The sequence below is a fragment of the Candoia aspera genome, chromosome 9 (assembly GCF_035149785.1).
Source record: "Candoia aspera isolate rCanAsp1 chromosome 9, rCanAsp1.hap2, whole genome shotgun sequence".
Classification (NCBI taxonomy): domain Eukaryota; kingdom Metazoa; phylum Chordata; class Lepidosauria; order Squamata; family Boidae; genus Candoia; species Candoia aspera.
Genome location: NC_086161.1, coordinates 12,054,538 through 12,072,876, shown reverse-complemented (window position 1 = coordinate 12,072,876; position 18,339 = coordinate 12,054,538). Strand labels below are relative to the sequence as shown.

Here is an 18,339-nt window from a genome sequence, read left to right as displayed (position 1 = left end):
TAGATAGCACTACAAACATTGATCTTTCTCAGGCACACAATCCATACATGAAATGGGTCACAAAGCAGTTTCACTTTGTGACATAGGTTAATACTATACTGAAACCAGTCTTCCAGTTTGGAAAGTCTGTTGCAGTTGATGACACATATCCAAAACGTAAGAGTTTAAATCATAGTTTTAAATGGTGTTTAAAATAAGTACAGTGAGTTAAGGTGCACCTGTTTTTCTCTTTCCTCTTGTCATAGTGATTTCCTGTTACTGTACAGTTTTGTCCACCACTCTCTAGCTTTTTATCCTCCCTCCCTCCCTTTTACAAAAGATCAGAAATTGGGGAAAATCCATCAGTGAGATTTCCTCATGAAGTCTTCCTTTAAAAGAAACGGGCTTGCTTTGTTTTACTAATAAAGTGAAACTATAGAAGATTGGAGCCCCACTTTTGTCCCCAGGAGGAGAAAATAATTTAAATTGTTTTTAAGTTGAGGTTTCACTTTAAACTGAATTGCTATGTCTTGGGAATAGTTTAGCTAAAGTCTGGGAGACAGTCTGTTAGAATTAGCAAATGAACTTGTCCTCCAGCAGTAAATCTGAGGAGGGGGTAGATACTTATAAATATATTATGCTGTATTATTTTCTCATGTACAACCATTTGAACACAGGATTCTGTCCAGGCACCACTAATGCCTCTCTTTTTCTTGTAGTTTTCTTTGCACGTACCAACTGTTCATTTCCTTTCAGGATCATGTGTGTCAGAGGTCTGTTCTTAGATCAGCAGGACATGAAGGCTTTAAACAGAACAATGCATCTTCCTTCTTGCCTCTTAGACCAGTTTGTGTTCTTCATGCTGGTTCATCCACAGCACTAAACCGTAATGGGGCTTTATTTATTGATTAGATTTACATGTCACTGAAATCAAAAGGCCAGCTCTGAGTGATTTGGCCTCACAAATTGCTTGATCTCAGCCACTGGGGTGTGGGCAGAGATGCATCTGTGAAATGCAGTTTGGAAGCCATGTGGGAGCTTCATTGCTCCCATCACTGCTGCAGAACAAAACACCCCACCTGTCCCTTAGCAGCTCAGTTCTAGACAGGCTGCCCTAACTCTGTGAGACCCCCCCCCCCAATATGGGTTTAAAGATCAAGTCCTGCTTTGTTCTGACAAGCGTTGTTGAACTAAGCCCGGATGCAGCACGAAAGTATCAGGGCAAGAGCTAATCGAAGAAACATCAGAATGAAAACAAGCAGAATCATCAGCTGTTTCCAGACCCCCAGATCTCTAGCAACTGCCACTTCTGAACCAACAGGAAATCTTCCAGACGTGTTGGAAGATACCTGGCTGAAGACGGATCCAGGGGATCAAAACCATCAGATTCTCTTTTCAACGCAGCGCAGCGCACACCCGAAACTAAAACTCCGTTGAGGCTTATCAGCGTTAGGTTTGGACTCAAACAATGGGCATCACTTCGGTGCAAGCCCCATAAGGCTCAGGCATGCTCCCCGCCAACCCTTTGCTTTGCTGCATCTTCGAGTGGTGCCTTTGCCACGAAGCGGAGCGAGCGCCACGCTCGGAGCGAACCTCCCCCGCTCGGGCTGAGGTCGGACTACACTTCCCAGCATGCAAAGCGGCGCGCCTGCGCCTTTTGCTCATTTTGGCGTCACGAAGGGGGGAGGGAATGTTAGCAACAGAATCCAGATTGGAGGAAAAACGGCGGAGTTAAAACCCGGTTTCGGTCCAGCTGTTCAGGAATGACACCTCCATGGGTGCGTGAGGAGCGGGGGAAAGGCAGCAGGGGGCTCTGGGGAGATCCGTGGGAAGAGCAAAGGGACTGGGAATGTGAGAACCTGTTGACACGTGTCTGCAGATATGTGCACGGGGAGGAAGCGGGGCTGGGCAGCTAGCAGGCGTGGCGAGAAGATTCAGGCTTAAGAGTTAGTGAGTTGGGGGCCCACAGCACAGGGGGTTTGTCGAAGGGGGGCAGAAAGAAAGCCCCTCTGGGACAGGAGGTCGTGGGAATGGTGTTTTTATTTTGGGGAGGGGATTCTGTCATGATCAGGTGGCTTTGTAGAAGGAGCTATAACAGGTGAGTCTTTTTTCAAAAAATAATTGTGGATCTAAAAAGGGAGGTGGGACTGGGTTGCAGGGAGGGTTCACATGGGAGGTCGCCCTTGCTGGACCAGAGGAGACTTTTCTCTGCCTGGAAAGCTGCTTCCACCAGTGACCAGGCTCTGTCCCAAGCAGCAGGTCATCCTTGGAGGAATGCATGCATTTGTCCCTTGCACCTTTTGCATCTCTTTTAATCCCTTCCCGTCTTGGCCTTCCTTGTGGGGTCTGAAGAGCTGGTTTGGCCTGGTGGTTGAGGCGCTGGGCTAGGAACCAGGAGTCTGTGAGTTCTAGTCCTGCCTTAGGCATGAAAGCCGGCTGGGTGACTCTGGGCCAGTCCCCCTCTCTCACAGGGTCGCTGTTGTGGGGAAAAGAGGAGGAGGAAGGAGTATTGGGTATGTTTGCTGCCTTGACTTATTTATAAAAATAATAAAGGCGGGATACAAATTAAATAATCTGACAGCCAACTTCCATTTGCCTCTAGGCTGTAATTTAGATGCATCGCACCTCAAAGGACACTCTGGCAACCTCGACAGGTTCCCAATCAGTTGTGGAGTTCCCTCTTTGGACTTGCTTTGCAGCCCTTCTGCTTCCAGCCAGAGCAGTTTGATGTTCTGTCGGTGGGTGTGGAAAGCTGCAGCCGCTTGATTTTTGCAAAAAAAGCCCAAATGGTATTCAAATGAGATACGCATGTCCAAATTGGAACTTGGGACCAGCTGTTTTTGGCCCATACCGTGAAAAGGGCATGGAGCCTGAGAGGAGAAAGAAGTGGGTGAGCCTCTTGCTGGAGGGGATATGGAATATATTATATGTATTATATATAGTTGGAAGGGAATATGGAATATATATGCAGATTGACTTAGTAGTAATTCTGGAACCACATTTTCCATGATTATGGGGAAAGAAAGGGTGATATTCAGTTGCAATGGACGCAGGCAGTTCTGTGCTCTGTGTAGCTGAGTTTTCTGTTCCTTTGCAGAAGCAGAAATGCCTTTGGGGTTTGAGGAATAATCACGCATTCCCCGGTGACTCTGATTTCATTGTTTCCATTAGGGTATGAACCAATGCAGCATAAACAACTGCCAGCATGAAAAACAAACAGTTACCTATCCAGTTTACAAAGCTGGGCACGTGAGTATACTGGTCACTAATTTCTAACTGGCTTTCGTCAGATTAGCCCTACTGGCTGGGATCATTGGTGTTATAGCCAATTGCAGTTGGAGGAAAAAAAAGTTTAGGAAAACAACATTCTTGGGAAATGCCCCCAGCTGGCATCTGAACAGGCTTTACATTGCATTGCAATATCTAACTTGTACTCTGTTTTCTCAGGATTTAGCCACAGTTTAAGGACCCGCATGCAGTCTTTTGTTAAATTGAGGTATCGTGCAACTTTGACACGGTTTTATCTTACTCGGACAGCAGCAAGAAATAGAGCTGAGGGCCATCCCATAATATTATGTTTGAGTCCTAGCATGGTTCTTCCCACCTATGAGAGATGCTCCCATTTAGGTCTTATGGAGGTGGAAAAAGAGGGCCACTCCCCAGAGGTTTTCTCCCTTCCTGGTTTAGAAAACACTAAGAAATTCAGATTAGGAGTCAGTTACCAAATCTGAAACTGACTTTTTTGTTCAATGTAACATTGTGGAAAGAAAGGAAAGATAGAGATAGAGAGTCCTTGCTTAATGATTGTTTGTTTAATGACGATCTGAAGTTATGATGGCTTTAGAAAAAGTGCTTTACAATCTGTACTTAGAACTACCGCAAAATGACACACCACCCCCACAGTCACATGATCGCAATTTGGGCACTTGGCAGCCAGCTCGCATTTATGACCAATTATAGTGTCCTGTGGTCACATGATCATGATTTGTGACCCTTTTTTGCCAGTTTCTGTCAAAAAACATCCATTGGGGAAGTGGGATTCACTTAATGACTGTTGTAAAAATGGTCGTAAAATTGGGTCCGGTCATGTGACTCACTTAACGACCACACTGCTTAACAAGTTTGCCGGTCCCTATTGTGGTCATTAAGTGAGGACTATCTGTGTAGATGTAGATGTAGATATATTTTGCTTGCATGTTCCCATGTAAAAGAGGAACTGTTCTCCTTCCTTTCCCCAGGATAGGGATATTAGCTGCTAGGGACCTGAACCAACCAGCTTCCATTTCTTTACCCATATCTCCAGTTTTTAATCCCCCCAATGGAAACATCATCTCCTCAGGTTTATGTTCTTATCTGTTGTAAACAGGCTTTTAATATGACAGTGTAAACATACCTTCATACGTAGTTTAGGTTCCCTATGTAGAAATCCTCTGCTGGATTTCTGAGGGTCCCTGATTTGGTTCCAGACGCATCAAGCACTCCTGAGGTTGAGTGAGGATGGGCTTAGCTAAAGCTGCTTGCTAACTTGGCAGCCAGGGCAAGGGAATGATCCGCCTGTTACGTGTTACGCTAACTTAATTCGTGTGGTAGTTTATAGTTTAGTTTGTTGGGTGAAGCCAGACAATCAGGTTAATTGTGTTAACTGTGGATTAAGCATGTTGGGTAGTTATAGCAACTGCTAAGCAGGTTAATCTGATAAACAGTGGTTCCTCCAGGGCTCCCTGGTGAGTTTTTAGTTCTTACTAAAAATATGCATCTGAAATAAAAGGATGGGATGTTACCAGCTCTAAAGCAGTGGCTGGCTGCAGTTTTATGAGGTCACATTGTGAGATATTAGCATTGAAAAGGCCTTGCAAATAAATTATGAAAAGGTTGCTCATGGGTTCATGTCCTGCTTTGCATTCTGAGAATCTCCACCTCTCTCTGCCTCTCTTTCAGATTTCTGCATTGAAGCAGAATGGACTGCTGCAGTCTCTATCAGCAACACCCAATGGATTTAAAGAATCAGGTAAAGACCCTATTAATTTACAAGTAGTCCTCGCTTAACGACCACAATCGGGACCAGAATTTTAGTTGCTAAGCAAAGCGGTCATGATGTGAATCTGACCCAATTTTACAACCTTTTTAGCGATGGTTGTTAAGAGGATCACGTGGTTCCCAATGGTTTTTGCTTGCCAGAAGCTGGCTGGGAAGGTCAAAAATGGCAATCACATGACCATGGGACGCTGCGATGGTCATAAATGCGAACCGGTTGCCAAGCGCCCAGATCATGATCATGTGGCTGGGGGATGCTATGATGGTCATAAGTGGGAGGACCGGTTGAAAATCAGTTTTCTTAGCATCATCTTAAGTCCAAACCATCACTAAAGTAATGGTTGTTAAGTGAGGACTATCTGTAATTTAATTTATTCAGTTTAGTCACTGCCCAACTCCAAACTGACTCTGGGTGGTATACAATAAAAGCAAATGAAGTAGAAAATTAATATAATAAAGGTATAAAAAGAAAAGGAATAAAGAACAAGAATGGATGGTGCATCTGGCTAACAACACCCACATGCCCAAACATCCAACAGGAGCCCCAACCACCCTAATGCAAGGCCCAGGTTGAAGAGCAGGTCTCTGTTGGAATGCCAATAGAGTGGGAGCCCCATGGATATTGGGGAATTTAAGCAACTGCTCCTGCTCCTTGGATTCTGTTGCATTTTTGATGAAGAGCAGGGCCTCGCAAAACTTTTCAGAGCTGAAACTTTCAAGTTTCAAAATGGCTTGTTCCGACCTTACTGGAAGCATTTGGGTGTGATTCTGTTTGTGGATTGAGCTTCAAATGTCACTGTTTCCAGCTCAACACCTTTTTGCACTCTACTTCCAAGGAACTGTGGTCTCATTCCTTCAGCATCATACACCTTTGAAGTCACTGAGAAGACTTCCTGGGCTCGCCTAGAAATTTAAGTAGCTTCATCTGCTTCTCATTTATAACTATGTTGGGAGTCAGATGCTCCTTTAAATTCTGCACGCCAGTCAGTAAAGGTTGAATTGCGTTTAGCTGACAGGCAGAGTTATGGTTTTTATGGGGTTCTTAAAAATGACATTAATTAATTATAGAGAGGTGAATTCTAACTCTTTTACGTACATAAAACTAAATAACTGTTGCTCTTGAGCAGGAGGAGGCCTTGTGGTCCTTCAGGCATGGTTCAAAAAAACCTAACATCCTTCTCCATTGACCATACTGGCTTGAGTTGCTGGGGGACTGTGGCTCAGCAACAGTGGAGGGCCCCAAGGTGCCCATGTCTGCTCTTGATGAATGTGTATTGAATAAGAAGCAGACTATCGGTGGATTGGATCTCTTCCATTGTTCCTCCTATAAGGGCAACCAAGAATGTTGGAATAAGGGTTTCTGCATTTACCCTGCTGCCTGAAATAATGTCTTTGAAGACTGCTGCATACAATTGTCCAGGCTAATATGTATGCCAGATGGCAGCTTCTGGTCTTGCAGGTAAGTTGTGAACCAAGAACCTTGACAATCAGAAGGAAAGACCAGGTACCATAATTAGGGTCCTAATGCTGAACAGCTCTCTACAGTCGTTGAATCTACTTGGCCATAATCGCAGGCTTTTTTCATTACTTTTACACAGGTTGAGACATATCTGGACTTGATTTGGCAACCTTGGTAAATCCACTGAAAGTATAAGTATTAGCGTACTTTTAAAAAGTAGAGAAAAGATCCTTTGTTTCCTCTCAGATATTTTTAGGAATATAAACTTATCTCTTTAAAATGTATTACCCTGTTCATCACCCCAAAAAGAAAGGTGGTTTTTTTTTGGTGGTTGGAAGCTTACTTTTTAGCTGGCCTCTGAGGGCTGAAGGGGACATGGCTGGTGATGTGATGTCAGAATATGCAGGGGTGAAATTATCTGTCCTGTTTTTGTTTGTTTAATGAATAGGGAACTTTTTTTTTTTTTTTTTGCAAAACAGCACCTATTTTCATGGTTTTCTAGTACAAAAACCAGTAAGAGGGTTTTTGGTAATAGTGCTGCAGAAGATGAGATTCTGCCACCTGAACTTTGGAGAGGCAATTTCAGAGAGCTTTGGAAGCTACGAAAATTGGGGTAAGAGCTCTATATGGGTGGCCTTCAAATTGTTCATCACTAATGTAAAAAAGTTTGAAGTCAAGGGCCTGAAATGGACCTTTTCACAATCAGTATCATCTCCACCTGTCAGTCTCAGATGCATTCTATTAAAATCCATCTGTACAGTGTCCCATTTAGAAGAATAAAATGGACCCCTGGAGCTGCTCTGAAGTGCCTGGAGGGTAATCATGCATAGAATTTTTTTTTAATGGAATTATATTTTAGGCCTCTTAAATAAGCTGCTTTGGAAATAATTCTTGAGCTTGTCGCTCTGATCTGTCATCTTGTTTCTCTCTTGCTAGATATTACAGAAGAGGTGCTGCGAGTCCGGGAAGAATGGGACACCGTAGCAAACATCCATCCGGGAGGTATAGAAACAACTACAGTATCATTTTTCTCCATGTTGGGACCAAGTAAATTTTGGGGATACAGATATCCATTAAGAAAACCAAATCAAAGAGCAGGAAGTATATCTAAGATTAGCGGTGTGAAAGATACTCTTTTAATACATTGCGTTGATTGCTAAACATTTCCCACATCAATATTGTAAGATGCTTTGGAACAGTGATGTCAAAATCAAATATTCTTTTTTTGCTTGCAGGAATTGTGGAGAAACCTCTTAGCCCAATACCCTTGATCTCTTTCAATGAAGCACTGCAGTATTTCCAAACAGCAGACCTCTCTGACTGCAGGGTAGGTATACACCATCTAGGATGGATGTAGCAGTCCCATGGCTTCAATATTTTAGGGACTGAAGATGCTGAGTTGACAGTTCCGATGCGGGCCTCGGAACCACAATGAATATGCTTACTGCTCTTTCCTTTTTACACGGAGAGTTAAAATTACTGGAGCTAGTAGGATAAATCTTCATGATTAACCATTCCTTTTCACACACACCCTTTTTTTTTTCTTTTTGCGAAGAAACATACAGAATTATACAGTTCCAAGTTCTAAATTCTGGGCAAATGTCGTGGATGTAGGTTGAGATCTTGGGGATCATAGAATTTTTGCACATAAATATGGTTTATGATCACCAATAATGTTCTTTCTGACCTGTAGAGATTAAAAACCAATCTATCTCAGTTTGCATGAAGGGCTTTAAAGGTTAAAAACAGCACCTTGAATTGGACGTGGAAGCAGACTGGCAGCCAATGCAGCTCGCAGAGCAGAGATATAATACGTGCTCTTCTAGGGGCACTCTCAACTGCCCACGCTGCTGCATTCTGCACCAGTTGAAGCTTCCAGATACTCTTCAAGGGCAGCCCCATGTAGAGCGTGTTACAGTAGTCCAGCCTGGAGGTGACAGTGAGAAGAGCCTCCCGATCCAGGAACCGGAGCACAACATGAAGCTGTGCAAAGGTCCTCCTGGCCACGGCTGCCACCTGTTCTTTGAGTAGGAGTTGCGAGTCTAGGAGGACTCCCAGATTGCGCAACGGGTCTGCCTGGGGCAGTGCCATGCCATCCAGCAGTGGGGTTACATTTAGTGTATTGAGATGGGTGTGAAGGTTCCCCTGAGAATGGGTCGTTGTGGCTTGTGTTTTTGAAAGGCTACTTCAAAATATGAGTTATTTTCAGTACGTAGCATGAGAACATAAGCAATGCCCTGCTGGGTTGGACCCTTGGCGCATCTAGTCCAGCCGTCTGTTCTCACAGTGGCCAACCAGCTGCCCAAGGAAGCCCACTGGTTTCCCAGCAGATGGCCTTCAGAGGCAGTCCCACTGCTCTCAGGATTAATGATGAATTCCATGAATTGGTCCAACCCATTTTTGAAGCCAGTGAAGCTGGTATCCAGTACCACATCGTTTGGTAATGAATTCTGAAGTTGATTATGCGTTGTGTAAAAAAAAAAAAGCCTTTTGTCTTTCCTGATTTGAAGTAGCTTCATACCGTGTGGAGGGAGTCACCTAACTCAACCAGAACCGAAAGTGACATAACTTAGAGAAGTAGCTACAAGCCCCTTTCGCTTTCAATCCATCCCATGATAGCACATCTCAAAAGAGGCCCTACACATTCGGAGAAAGCAGTTCTTTCTTCCACGTCTTGATCATTGTGCCCTTGTGTTTCTGTTTTCCCTATGGTTTTGCTAGGGAATACGTTTCTCAGCACCTGGCGTTTCTTCCATCTTTAATTTTTTCTTCTTCCAGAAAAAGATTCAGCCAACAATACAAAGGAGAGGCCTGGCTGCCATGGCCCATTTCCTTTTTGGTCCTCCCCGTCTTCATCAGCAGCTGCAGAGTGAGAGAGACTTGGCTTTGGCCATAGCCCAGAGTGAGTATTGCTTCTGAAAACGAAGGCAGGCATCTCCCCAACAGCTCTACTGTTTATTAGCAAGCAGTGGTTTAACAGCAACTTCCGTACTATCTCTAATGTTTTGAACACTTAATGCTGGAACTTAGTACAGGCAGTCCTCGGTTAACGACCATTTGTTCAGCGACCGTTTGAAGTTACAGCGGCATTGAACAAATGGTACTTACACTCAGTCCCTGAAGTTATGGCTGTTGCAGCACCCATGCTGTCATGTGATCAAAATTTGGGTGCTTGGCAGCCCGCCTACAGAGGGGTGCTTCAGTTCTCCCCACCTGCCTGTCTCCTCCCATCTCTGCCCTTTTGGCGCCCTGCGCTCTGCTACCTCTGGCGCCCCCAGCTGCCCTTCGCCATCTTCTTCCTCCCACTGCTGACGAGGCATGCCCAGCCTGGCCCTCTGTGAGGCAGCTGCTGGCCCGCCAGGCCTTCTTCCTGAGGCCGCACGCGCCCGTCTCCGACTCATGCACAGCCGTCTTTAAAGGCTTCAGAAGCCTTCCGAAGCATCTCAAGAAGGCCGTGCACAGCTTGGAGAAGCAGGGCACAGCCTCAGGAATAAGGCCTGGTGCGCCAGTAGCTGCCTCACAGAGGGCCAGGCCAGGCCAAGCCCATCTCAGCAGCGGGAGGAAGAAGATGGCGAAGGGCAGCCGGGGGTGGCAGGGCTGGCGGAGCACAGGGTGGCGGGGCAGCTGGGCTTTGCACTGTGGCGCTGGAATGGCTGGCCACGCGTGGGGCTTCAGGTGGCCCTCCTTGGCTGCGGTGGTGGCGTTGAGGCTGAAGCAGAGGCCTGGGGGCCCTGGTGGCTGGCTGAGACTGCTGAAGGCCCTGGACCTCTTCTTCACCCTCAGCGCCATCACCGAGGAATGCCGCTGTGCAGGGTGACCAAAAGGGCAGAGATGTGAGGGAGGCAGGTGGCTGGGGGGAGCTGAAGAGGAGGCAGTCCCTTACCTTACCAGGCTGGGGGCTGGCGGGGGGGCAAGCCAGGAATGGCTTGGATCGGGGCGGGTCCTCACCTAATGACCAATGGGATTTGGTTACTGATGGCAATGGGGACTCCGGGATTGCCATTGCTAAGTGATGCGGTCATGTGACGTCGCACTTTATGACTGCATCGCTTAGCGACAGAAATTCCAGTCCCAATTACCATTGTAACTCGAGGACTATCTGTAAGTGGAATATCTGTTTTATATGCAGAAGGTTTGGGTTTCCATCCCCAGCAACTTCAGGGGACACTAGAAAAGGCTTCTGCCTCAAACCTTGACAAAACATTGCTATCCATTATAGATAATTCTGAGCAGCTGGATTGTTGGAATCTTTCGGCCCTGTTATCCTATTTTATGGCTTTCCCTTTTCAGTATTGTATAGTTTTATTGATTTGTTTTACGATATCCCATGTTGGGATTACTTTTAATGAAAAACAGGATAAAATTTAAAAATGAATAAAATAAAGGGGGCTTTGTATTTTTCTGCAAAGACAAAGCAAGTGGTCTTGATCAGATTTTGTTACTGTGAACTCAGCGTGGTCTCTGGTAACTGGCAGTAGGTCATCATGGAGTTCAGGCAGACTCGCTCTGCGCTCTCCGAGATCTTTAAGCAGGGAGGCTGGAGGGCTAATCTGGGCCTGATGAAGTACAGAGTAAATGATCTTGTTCTCGTTTGTGTGGAGGACCTAATGGGCATTTCCCTGTACAGGTGGTTTGGATAATAATGAAAAGGTGCACATGAGGATCTTACAAACTGTCTACAAGAAACTAACTGGCTCCCGATTTGATTGTGCCCGTTATGGAGCCCACTGGGAAGACCTTGGATTTCAAGGTACGTTGGGTGTGGAACAAGGGTCTTCCATGAGCAAATGTACAGGGGGAACCTTGTCTCATTCTCTTTCATGGCCTTGGATTCAAAGAATGTACCTATTGGCCCTTTGAAGTCATCTGTACTTTTTTCTCTTGCGCACCATAAAATGGACTTCCCAGATTCACATTCTCCCGTTCTTCCCCTTCAGCACATAGATTGCCAGAGGACCAGCGCAAGTGGTTGCTACAGCAATTGTAGGAGTGTGAGGAGGGTGAAAAATTGAGGAAAGCTGGTGTGAGATTATGCAGGTTTGGGATTGCCCCCCGCCTTACTCCCCCAGATGCACAGACCAGGAGGATCTGTGGTCTGCCTCCTCCTGGCACTGTTTGAATTTCCCTGCTGTGTAGGTAGGCAGGTTCTGCCAGTTGTAATGGAATCATGACAAGAATCTTTCCTTCCTTCCCTCCCAGCAGCTGGGCATAGTTTGTAAAGCTTATTTCACTGGGAGTTCACAAGGAAAAGCATGAAGTTTTCATCATGCAACTTTAATTCCAGTACTGCCTCAGGTGTCTGACTAAGTAATTTACTGTTTGGTAATTTACTTAACCCAACAGATGCAACAGCACTTCTTGGTGTGACTTTAACAGCCTCTGTATCTGTTCTACCCTTAAGGGATGGATCCTGGCACAGATCTACGTGGAACAGGATTGCTAGGATTGATGCAAACACTTTATTTTGTGATGGATTCTCGGATATTACCTGTAGCTCGAGAAATTTTCAAGCTGTCCCATGATGAGATTCAGGTACATTTCCTCATTTCCTTTGCTCTGTTTTCAGGTTTTTCTTTTAAAGAAAGATTGTTGTGTACATACTGGAAATCAAACTTTTCAGGCTGATTATTTAAAACACTGTTTTTCAAACTTGGCAACTTTAAGATGCTGGCTGGGGAATTCTGGGAGTTGAAGTCCACATATCTTAAAGTTGCTAAGTTTGAAAAACAGTGATTTAAAACATGCTATCTGCCTTTATCTCTAGTAAAGTAAAAGGAATTGTGTTTTGAGTCTATTATAGGCAGGGCTCTTTTTAAAATGTAGTTTTGTTCCCTTTCCAGAATTTTCCTTTCTGTGTGATGTCTATCAATATTACCCGTATTGTCATTCAAGTATTGAGGGAAGAACGCCTGTCTAGGTGAGTTCATTGCGGATCTTGGGTGTCTGCAGAGTAGGTGCTGGGGCAAATGATGATGTGATCATGCCCATGTTGTGGCTCACGGACCTGCGTCAGGCATCATGATGCACATCATAGGCTATGTCTGCAACCATAGCTTTTATATGATGATATCAGTGCCCAGTTGTCATTTCAGCATCATGCATGCCACTGTCATGGATCTCTTTGTGCCTTTGGAGTTGTGAGCTTTTAATGGGTTGATCCATCCGCTAAGCTGATAACGTATTGTAAGGCTATAGAACCTTCACTGGTATAACTTCAAATTAGGAGCAGGACCCTTCTTTATTTTTGAAGCTGTTCCCTTTTTTTTTAATGCATTGCTGTAATTATGGAATGGAAAGGTATAATGTTTAATGTGGATTTTTCCTTTGGCAATGGATAGGGGCTTGTTCGTTTTAAGTTTCCCTGTGCAATCTTCAAATGGGTATCTTTTCTAAGATGTGGAGATTTATTTTAATTTATTATCAGTAAAAAGGTTCTTAAATCACTTCACAGCCATAAGGGGAGCAGAACGATCTCTTATCATTTATTTAAAGCACAAGTGTGTCCTTTAAGTCTTCCCTGTATTTTTGAAGTAAGCATGTGCCTGTATACATTCCACATAAACAGTGAAACAAGTGTGAATTCTTACATAGCCAAACAGCACCATCTATGGGCAGTGGACCTGAAGGGAAGTTCTAAAGGTTTGCTGAAGTACAGAGGATGTTTAAGAAAAAGAGAAAAGGGTAGAATCCAGATGGTAAGTATTTTGTGATGTGTCTTTTTCAGAGAATGTAATCGAAGGCAGCAGGTCATTGCAGTGCTCAACGATTTGTATGTGGCTGTATTTTTACGCCTTTTCAACATCTGGAAAACACAGCGAAAGACCATTTCTGATTCTGGTTTTGTTCTAAAAGGTGGGCTTATTATTTATTTTTATTAATCAAATTTATCAGCGCCCATCTCCTGCAAAAGGGACTCTGGGCGGTTTACAATAAAACCTAAGTAAAAAGCGTATAAAACTATGAAATAATATAATGCACAATAAAGTATATAAATATAGTGGGAAGCTGATGGCTAAAAGTTTTCTGTAATTTGCAGACAGAGCAGGGTCCTTCTAAGATACTAGCCATCCCCAGCAATGACTATTCTCCCTCCCACCCCAGGCATAATGACAGAACCAGGTCTTTAGTTGTTTCCTAAAGTCCAGGAGGGAGGGAGCCGCTCTCAATTCTGGTGGAAGGATATTCCAAAGGGCGGGAGCTGTTGCCAAGAAGTCCCGCCTCCTGGACCCCGTCAGATGGAGTTCTCTTACAGATGGGGCCCGTAGCATGCCCTCTCTGCATTGCCGGGTGGGACAGGTTGATGTGATAGGGATGAGACGGTCCCTATGAGACGGGTTGCTTTGGTCTTGTTCACAGAACTAAACATCAACAGAATTAACATGTGTTCATTACATTAATGCACTCCCCCATGCAAGGCTTCAATAACACGGTTTTCATTCCCAGTAAACAGGCTTTTCTTGCAGTAGACAGGCATCACGTATATGAAGGTAACCCTCAAGAGTCTCCTAACACAAGAGATACTGAAACACATTTGGAATGATGACCTTGACTTCAGCTGAACCTCACATGGTGAGGTTAACGCATTCCAAATAAATTGTAAATACTTAATAGTATTTGTGTTCTCTCTGTCCTGTATCGGTAGGACTGTTGTCAATAATTCTCAACATTAGTTCTTAACATTATTATCCAGATAACTTATACAGTAAATAAATCAGGTATTGCTCCAAGCAAACATGGGGCTATTTCCCCAAAATAACCACTTTCCATCAAGCAGATATAGGCTCTGTGTCTGGAGTTCATTAGGCAAATTAAGCAAATGTGCTAGCGTACATTTCATTTGCATCACTGATGTTGGCTTATGGTTTGAATAGACATATATTAGGGCTGAAACATGATTTAAAACTGTCTAGGTGGTTAATTGAGTAAAATTTAATTCATTTTCTAACCAATCTACATACATTTATTAATCAAATGGTGTGCAGGGCTCTTTTTTTTTCCTTCTGTGAGAATGAAGTTATAATTGTTGGATTGCTCATTTCATAGTTTGCTGTTGAAGGCTGCATTTGTGAAACAAAGCCATGTGTCTGCTGAATGTTCCCCTAGTCATAGCTGCTTCTGATTGGAACAAATGGAAAGAAGAACAGAAACGGATTTTCATTTAGTTCCCAGATTCTACTCCAGACATTCCATTGGGCAATACTGTCAAAACTGAGGTTGACAGGAGGCACCATAGTACCTTCCAACCAAAAAATGGAAAAGTCCCTTACCTTATCTACCTTTCTCCATTTTTTCCAGAACTAGGCACAGTTTTTAAAACTATGGCATAATTCCTCTGCCAGGCCACATGGTTTTTCTTAGTTAAAAAAGCTTCAGTTGTTGTAGTTAAGCTCTTTTGTAACTGTTGTCCTAGAATTGTACGGTTGAAGACCTTGGAGGTCTTCTCGTTCAACCCCCCACCCAGAGCAGGGATCCTCAGATCATCCCAGACAAACGGCTGTCCAACCTTTGCTTGAAAACCACCAGTGATGGCGCACCCATGAATCCCAGGAGGCAGGTTGTCCCACTGCTTAATAGCTCTCAGGAAATTCCTCCTTATTTTGAGCCTGGATCCTTCTCACTGGGGGAAGCTTCCACCCATTGGTTCTTGTCCTATCCTCAGGCACTGTGGAGAATCCTTTTTGCTGGGACTGCTATTGGAAGACTGCTATCATGTCTTCCCTTAGTCTTCTCTTCTTTAGGTTAAACATACCCAATTCTTCATGGAATTTAGCCCCCAAGCCCTCCTTGGACTATAATCTCAGAAATCCCCAGCACTTGGCCTTGTGGCTAGAATGAATTGGGTTGCAATCTAATACATGAGAAAGATGCTAAGTTGGGAAGAGTTATTGTAGCTTTTCTTTATAAGCCAGAAGTCTGTATTCATTCTAGCCTGGATGTTCTGACTTTTCAAAGCATCTTAATATTAGATAACATTTTTCCATTTTTTCCCCCTTCTCTCTCTAGAATTGGAAGTATTTGCCAAAAGAAACCCAAAGCAGCTGTTGAGACATTTGGAGACATACATGAATGGGAGTTCTGTAGCAGGAGGGGATGATGGTTTTCAGGCACCTGCTTTCACCTTTGAAGTTCTTGGTCCCAGCCTGAGCTCTGTCACCGTTGACAATAAGGAGTTAAATTTTGCTAGCATTGGTGATCTGCTGATGGAGAAAGAACAAGACAGCTGATCTGGATCCAGGATAGTGTGAAAATCCTTGTATGGGGTTAATCAGCAAAGGTGGTTGCTCACAGCCTGTATGAGGGCTCAGAGGATGGCTGAAGCTCTTGAAACACTGCTAAAGTAGAAGTACAGGACTTCGGTTTTAGGGCAGGGCAGCTGTCACAAAGTGTGATGAGAGCTCTGGGGGTGGCGTCTGGGATAAAGAACAACCTGCTTCATTCAAAAATGAAGCAATCAAGGCAGGACCTGTTTCTCCCAGTTAGTAGCATTAAAACCAATTTGTAGTGGGGAATGTAAATCTGATTTATGAAATCCCACTGCACTCCTTTCCACCCCACAACGTTCTTCCAATGTTGTTCCAGCTAAGAAATATAGTATGTAATGGATTGTGAAATCTGAGCTCGTGTCATTTGTAAACAATTTTGAATTGCAGCACCACTAGGCTACTAGATGGCTTACGTTTTTCTTCAGTTACACTTTTACCTAGAAGTTTAAGAAACAAGTCCTTCTATCCTATTGGTTGGGAGGCATCAATTCCTGGATGGCATATCCTTGACACTTTTATCAATCCACAGAGGATGTGTTTTGCTTGAAATAAGATAACAAACAAGTACTACTAGATATACTGAAATTGTGGCACCCATACTGAATGCTGTTGAAAATGATAAGAGACCACCAGTAATGACACAGTAACTGTTTTCCTTTTGTGAATGACTAGTGGTTGTATCCATGAGGCAAAGCAGTTTTATAGCCTCAGCCATATGGTAAAGCCAATGTTATTTCATTCTTATTCTTCCACTTCCCTGGGTTTTGGGGTGGCTCTGGGTTTGATATGGGCAAAAAGGATAGACGTGTTGCATGTGGAGTTTTCAAATGTGTCTCATAATGTGAGAAAAGTTACTACACAATAAGCCTTTAAATAGTGGCTCTCCAGTTCCAGGAGACTCATTTCAGCCATGCAGAATTCACATGGATGTCTTGTCCAGTGTACCGACCATGATGTAAAATTCAAGCCTTAGTGGACAGTAGATTTTTCCATTAAAACTTATTACAGTCTTCAATCCCAGGCTGCATGTCCATTCTGTTAATCTCAGAATAGCCGCAAAAATTATTAATTTGTCTTTAACGTAAGGGAGACACATTGTGATGCAAATAATTGAGAGTGTGAGCTTGAACTATTGTCCAATGCTTTGATAAAAGAATTAGTATTATGATTGAGCTGCCATCCCCAGTGGAACCCCACTGAATTCAAGGGTATTTCTTTTTGATCAGTTATACTTAGTTAAAACACTTCACTGTTTTGTTGTAAAGGCTGGTAATTATGTTCACAGGAAGACTCTGTAACCATTTGGGTTAACTATCCATGACTCTCTGTGTGTAGGGGTGTGTGTGTGTATGTGTGTATACACACACACACATACACACATACATACATACATACATATCCCCAAAGCTTCAGACAACCAAGTCTTGATAAAGCAAAGTCACTTTGGGCATCCATTGCTGACAGCCAGGATGAAAATGGGATTAATATGGGGTAACAATAACATGTCCTTGAAGTAATACTTGTCAGATGGGGTACCGTTCAGGCAAGATGAAATGTTCTGAAATATCAGTCCGCCATGCTTCCTGCTGGATGCTAATCCATTTCCCAGAGGAAGTGCCAATCTGATTGCCTTACCTATCCGTTTGCTTACAAACATCTACTGCACCCATGAAATTATAGCTGCTTCTGTTTCTTTGACCATTTATTTCCCCATATGTTCAAGCCCATCCCTTCAGTGCTGCTGTTGAAACAGGCATGCATGTATACATGCACAGCATGGGGGAAGAGTTATCAGTGACTGGACTCGGATGCTCCCTCAGACTTTTGTTTGCTCATGCTGTCTTCTTGCTCTGTCAAAAGGGTTCTTCAATGCCTTTTATGTTTACACTAATTCTTAGCCCAGGTTTATGCTTGATAGAAGAAACCAAATATAACCTACAACACAACTTTGCAGTGTGAAATGTTCAAGATTCCAATTAACTATTCTACATTGCTTTTGTTCTCCACCCTAAACAATTCTCTGGAGTGGGAATTCAGATTTCAAATTCAAATTTCACACTAGTTATCAGTGACAGTGTTTTTGGTCTGTCACTGCTGCCATTTATTTATCTTTGTAAAAATGTATATATTGCTTTTCAACCAAGCAGGAATCAAACATGTTGAGCCAAAAGTACCAACAAATACAGTAAAATGTCTACTACAATAAGAATGCAGTTGCATAATGGGAAAAGGTAATAATGTTGAGCAGATGTTGAGAAGATTCCACAAATGGGATGCTACCAATGAGAAAGCTGTCTGTCTGTTTTCTCTTGGATGATGGAAACCCATGGAAGAGAGATTCTGAGAAAGACATCCATATTTGGGCAGACTCGTACAGGAGTTCATGTACAAATGTTCAAAGCTGTACATTTCTGCTTTGGCTTGAATTTCAAGGTAGGTTCTTTGAAATCACCATGTGTAATGAATGACACCATGACTTCCAGGATACTGGAAGTGGAATACTCACCCTATACTGTGATTTTCTGTAGGTTGTTGACTTTGGGATGTACATAACATTAAAAAAATGTCACCCCTAAGGTTATTTTCCAACTGGTAAGAAACAGA

The 18,339-nt window shown here is 43.5% G+C and overlaps 1 protein-coding gene across 1 annotated transcript; it reads left to right on the top strand.

Annotated features, from left to right (window-relative positions):
• Positions 1-1,631: 1,631 nt before the first annotated feature.
• ELMOD3 (ELMO domain containing 3) lies at positions 1,632-16,750 on the top strand. The gene is made up of 11 exons (XM_063311587.1): positions 1,632-1,757; positions 3,151-3,228; positions 4,918-4,987; positions 7,409-7,474; positions 7,708-7,799; positions 9,251-9,374; positions 11,100-11,222; positions 11,874-12,004; positions 12,313-12,389; positions 13,197-13,324; positions 15,476-16,750. The coding sequence occupies exons 1-11, from the start codon at positions 1,743-1,745 to the stop codon at positions 15,694-15,696; spliced, it is 1,125 nt and encodes a 374-aa protein (XP_063167657.1). The 5' UTR covers positions 1,632-1,742; the 3' UTR covers positions 15,697-16,750.
• Positions 16,751-18,339: the final 1,589 nt, after the last annotated feature.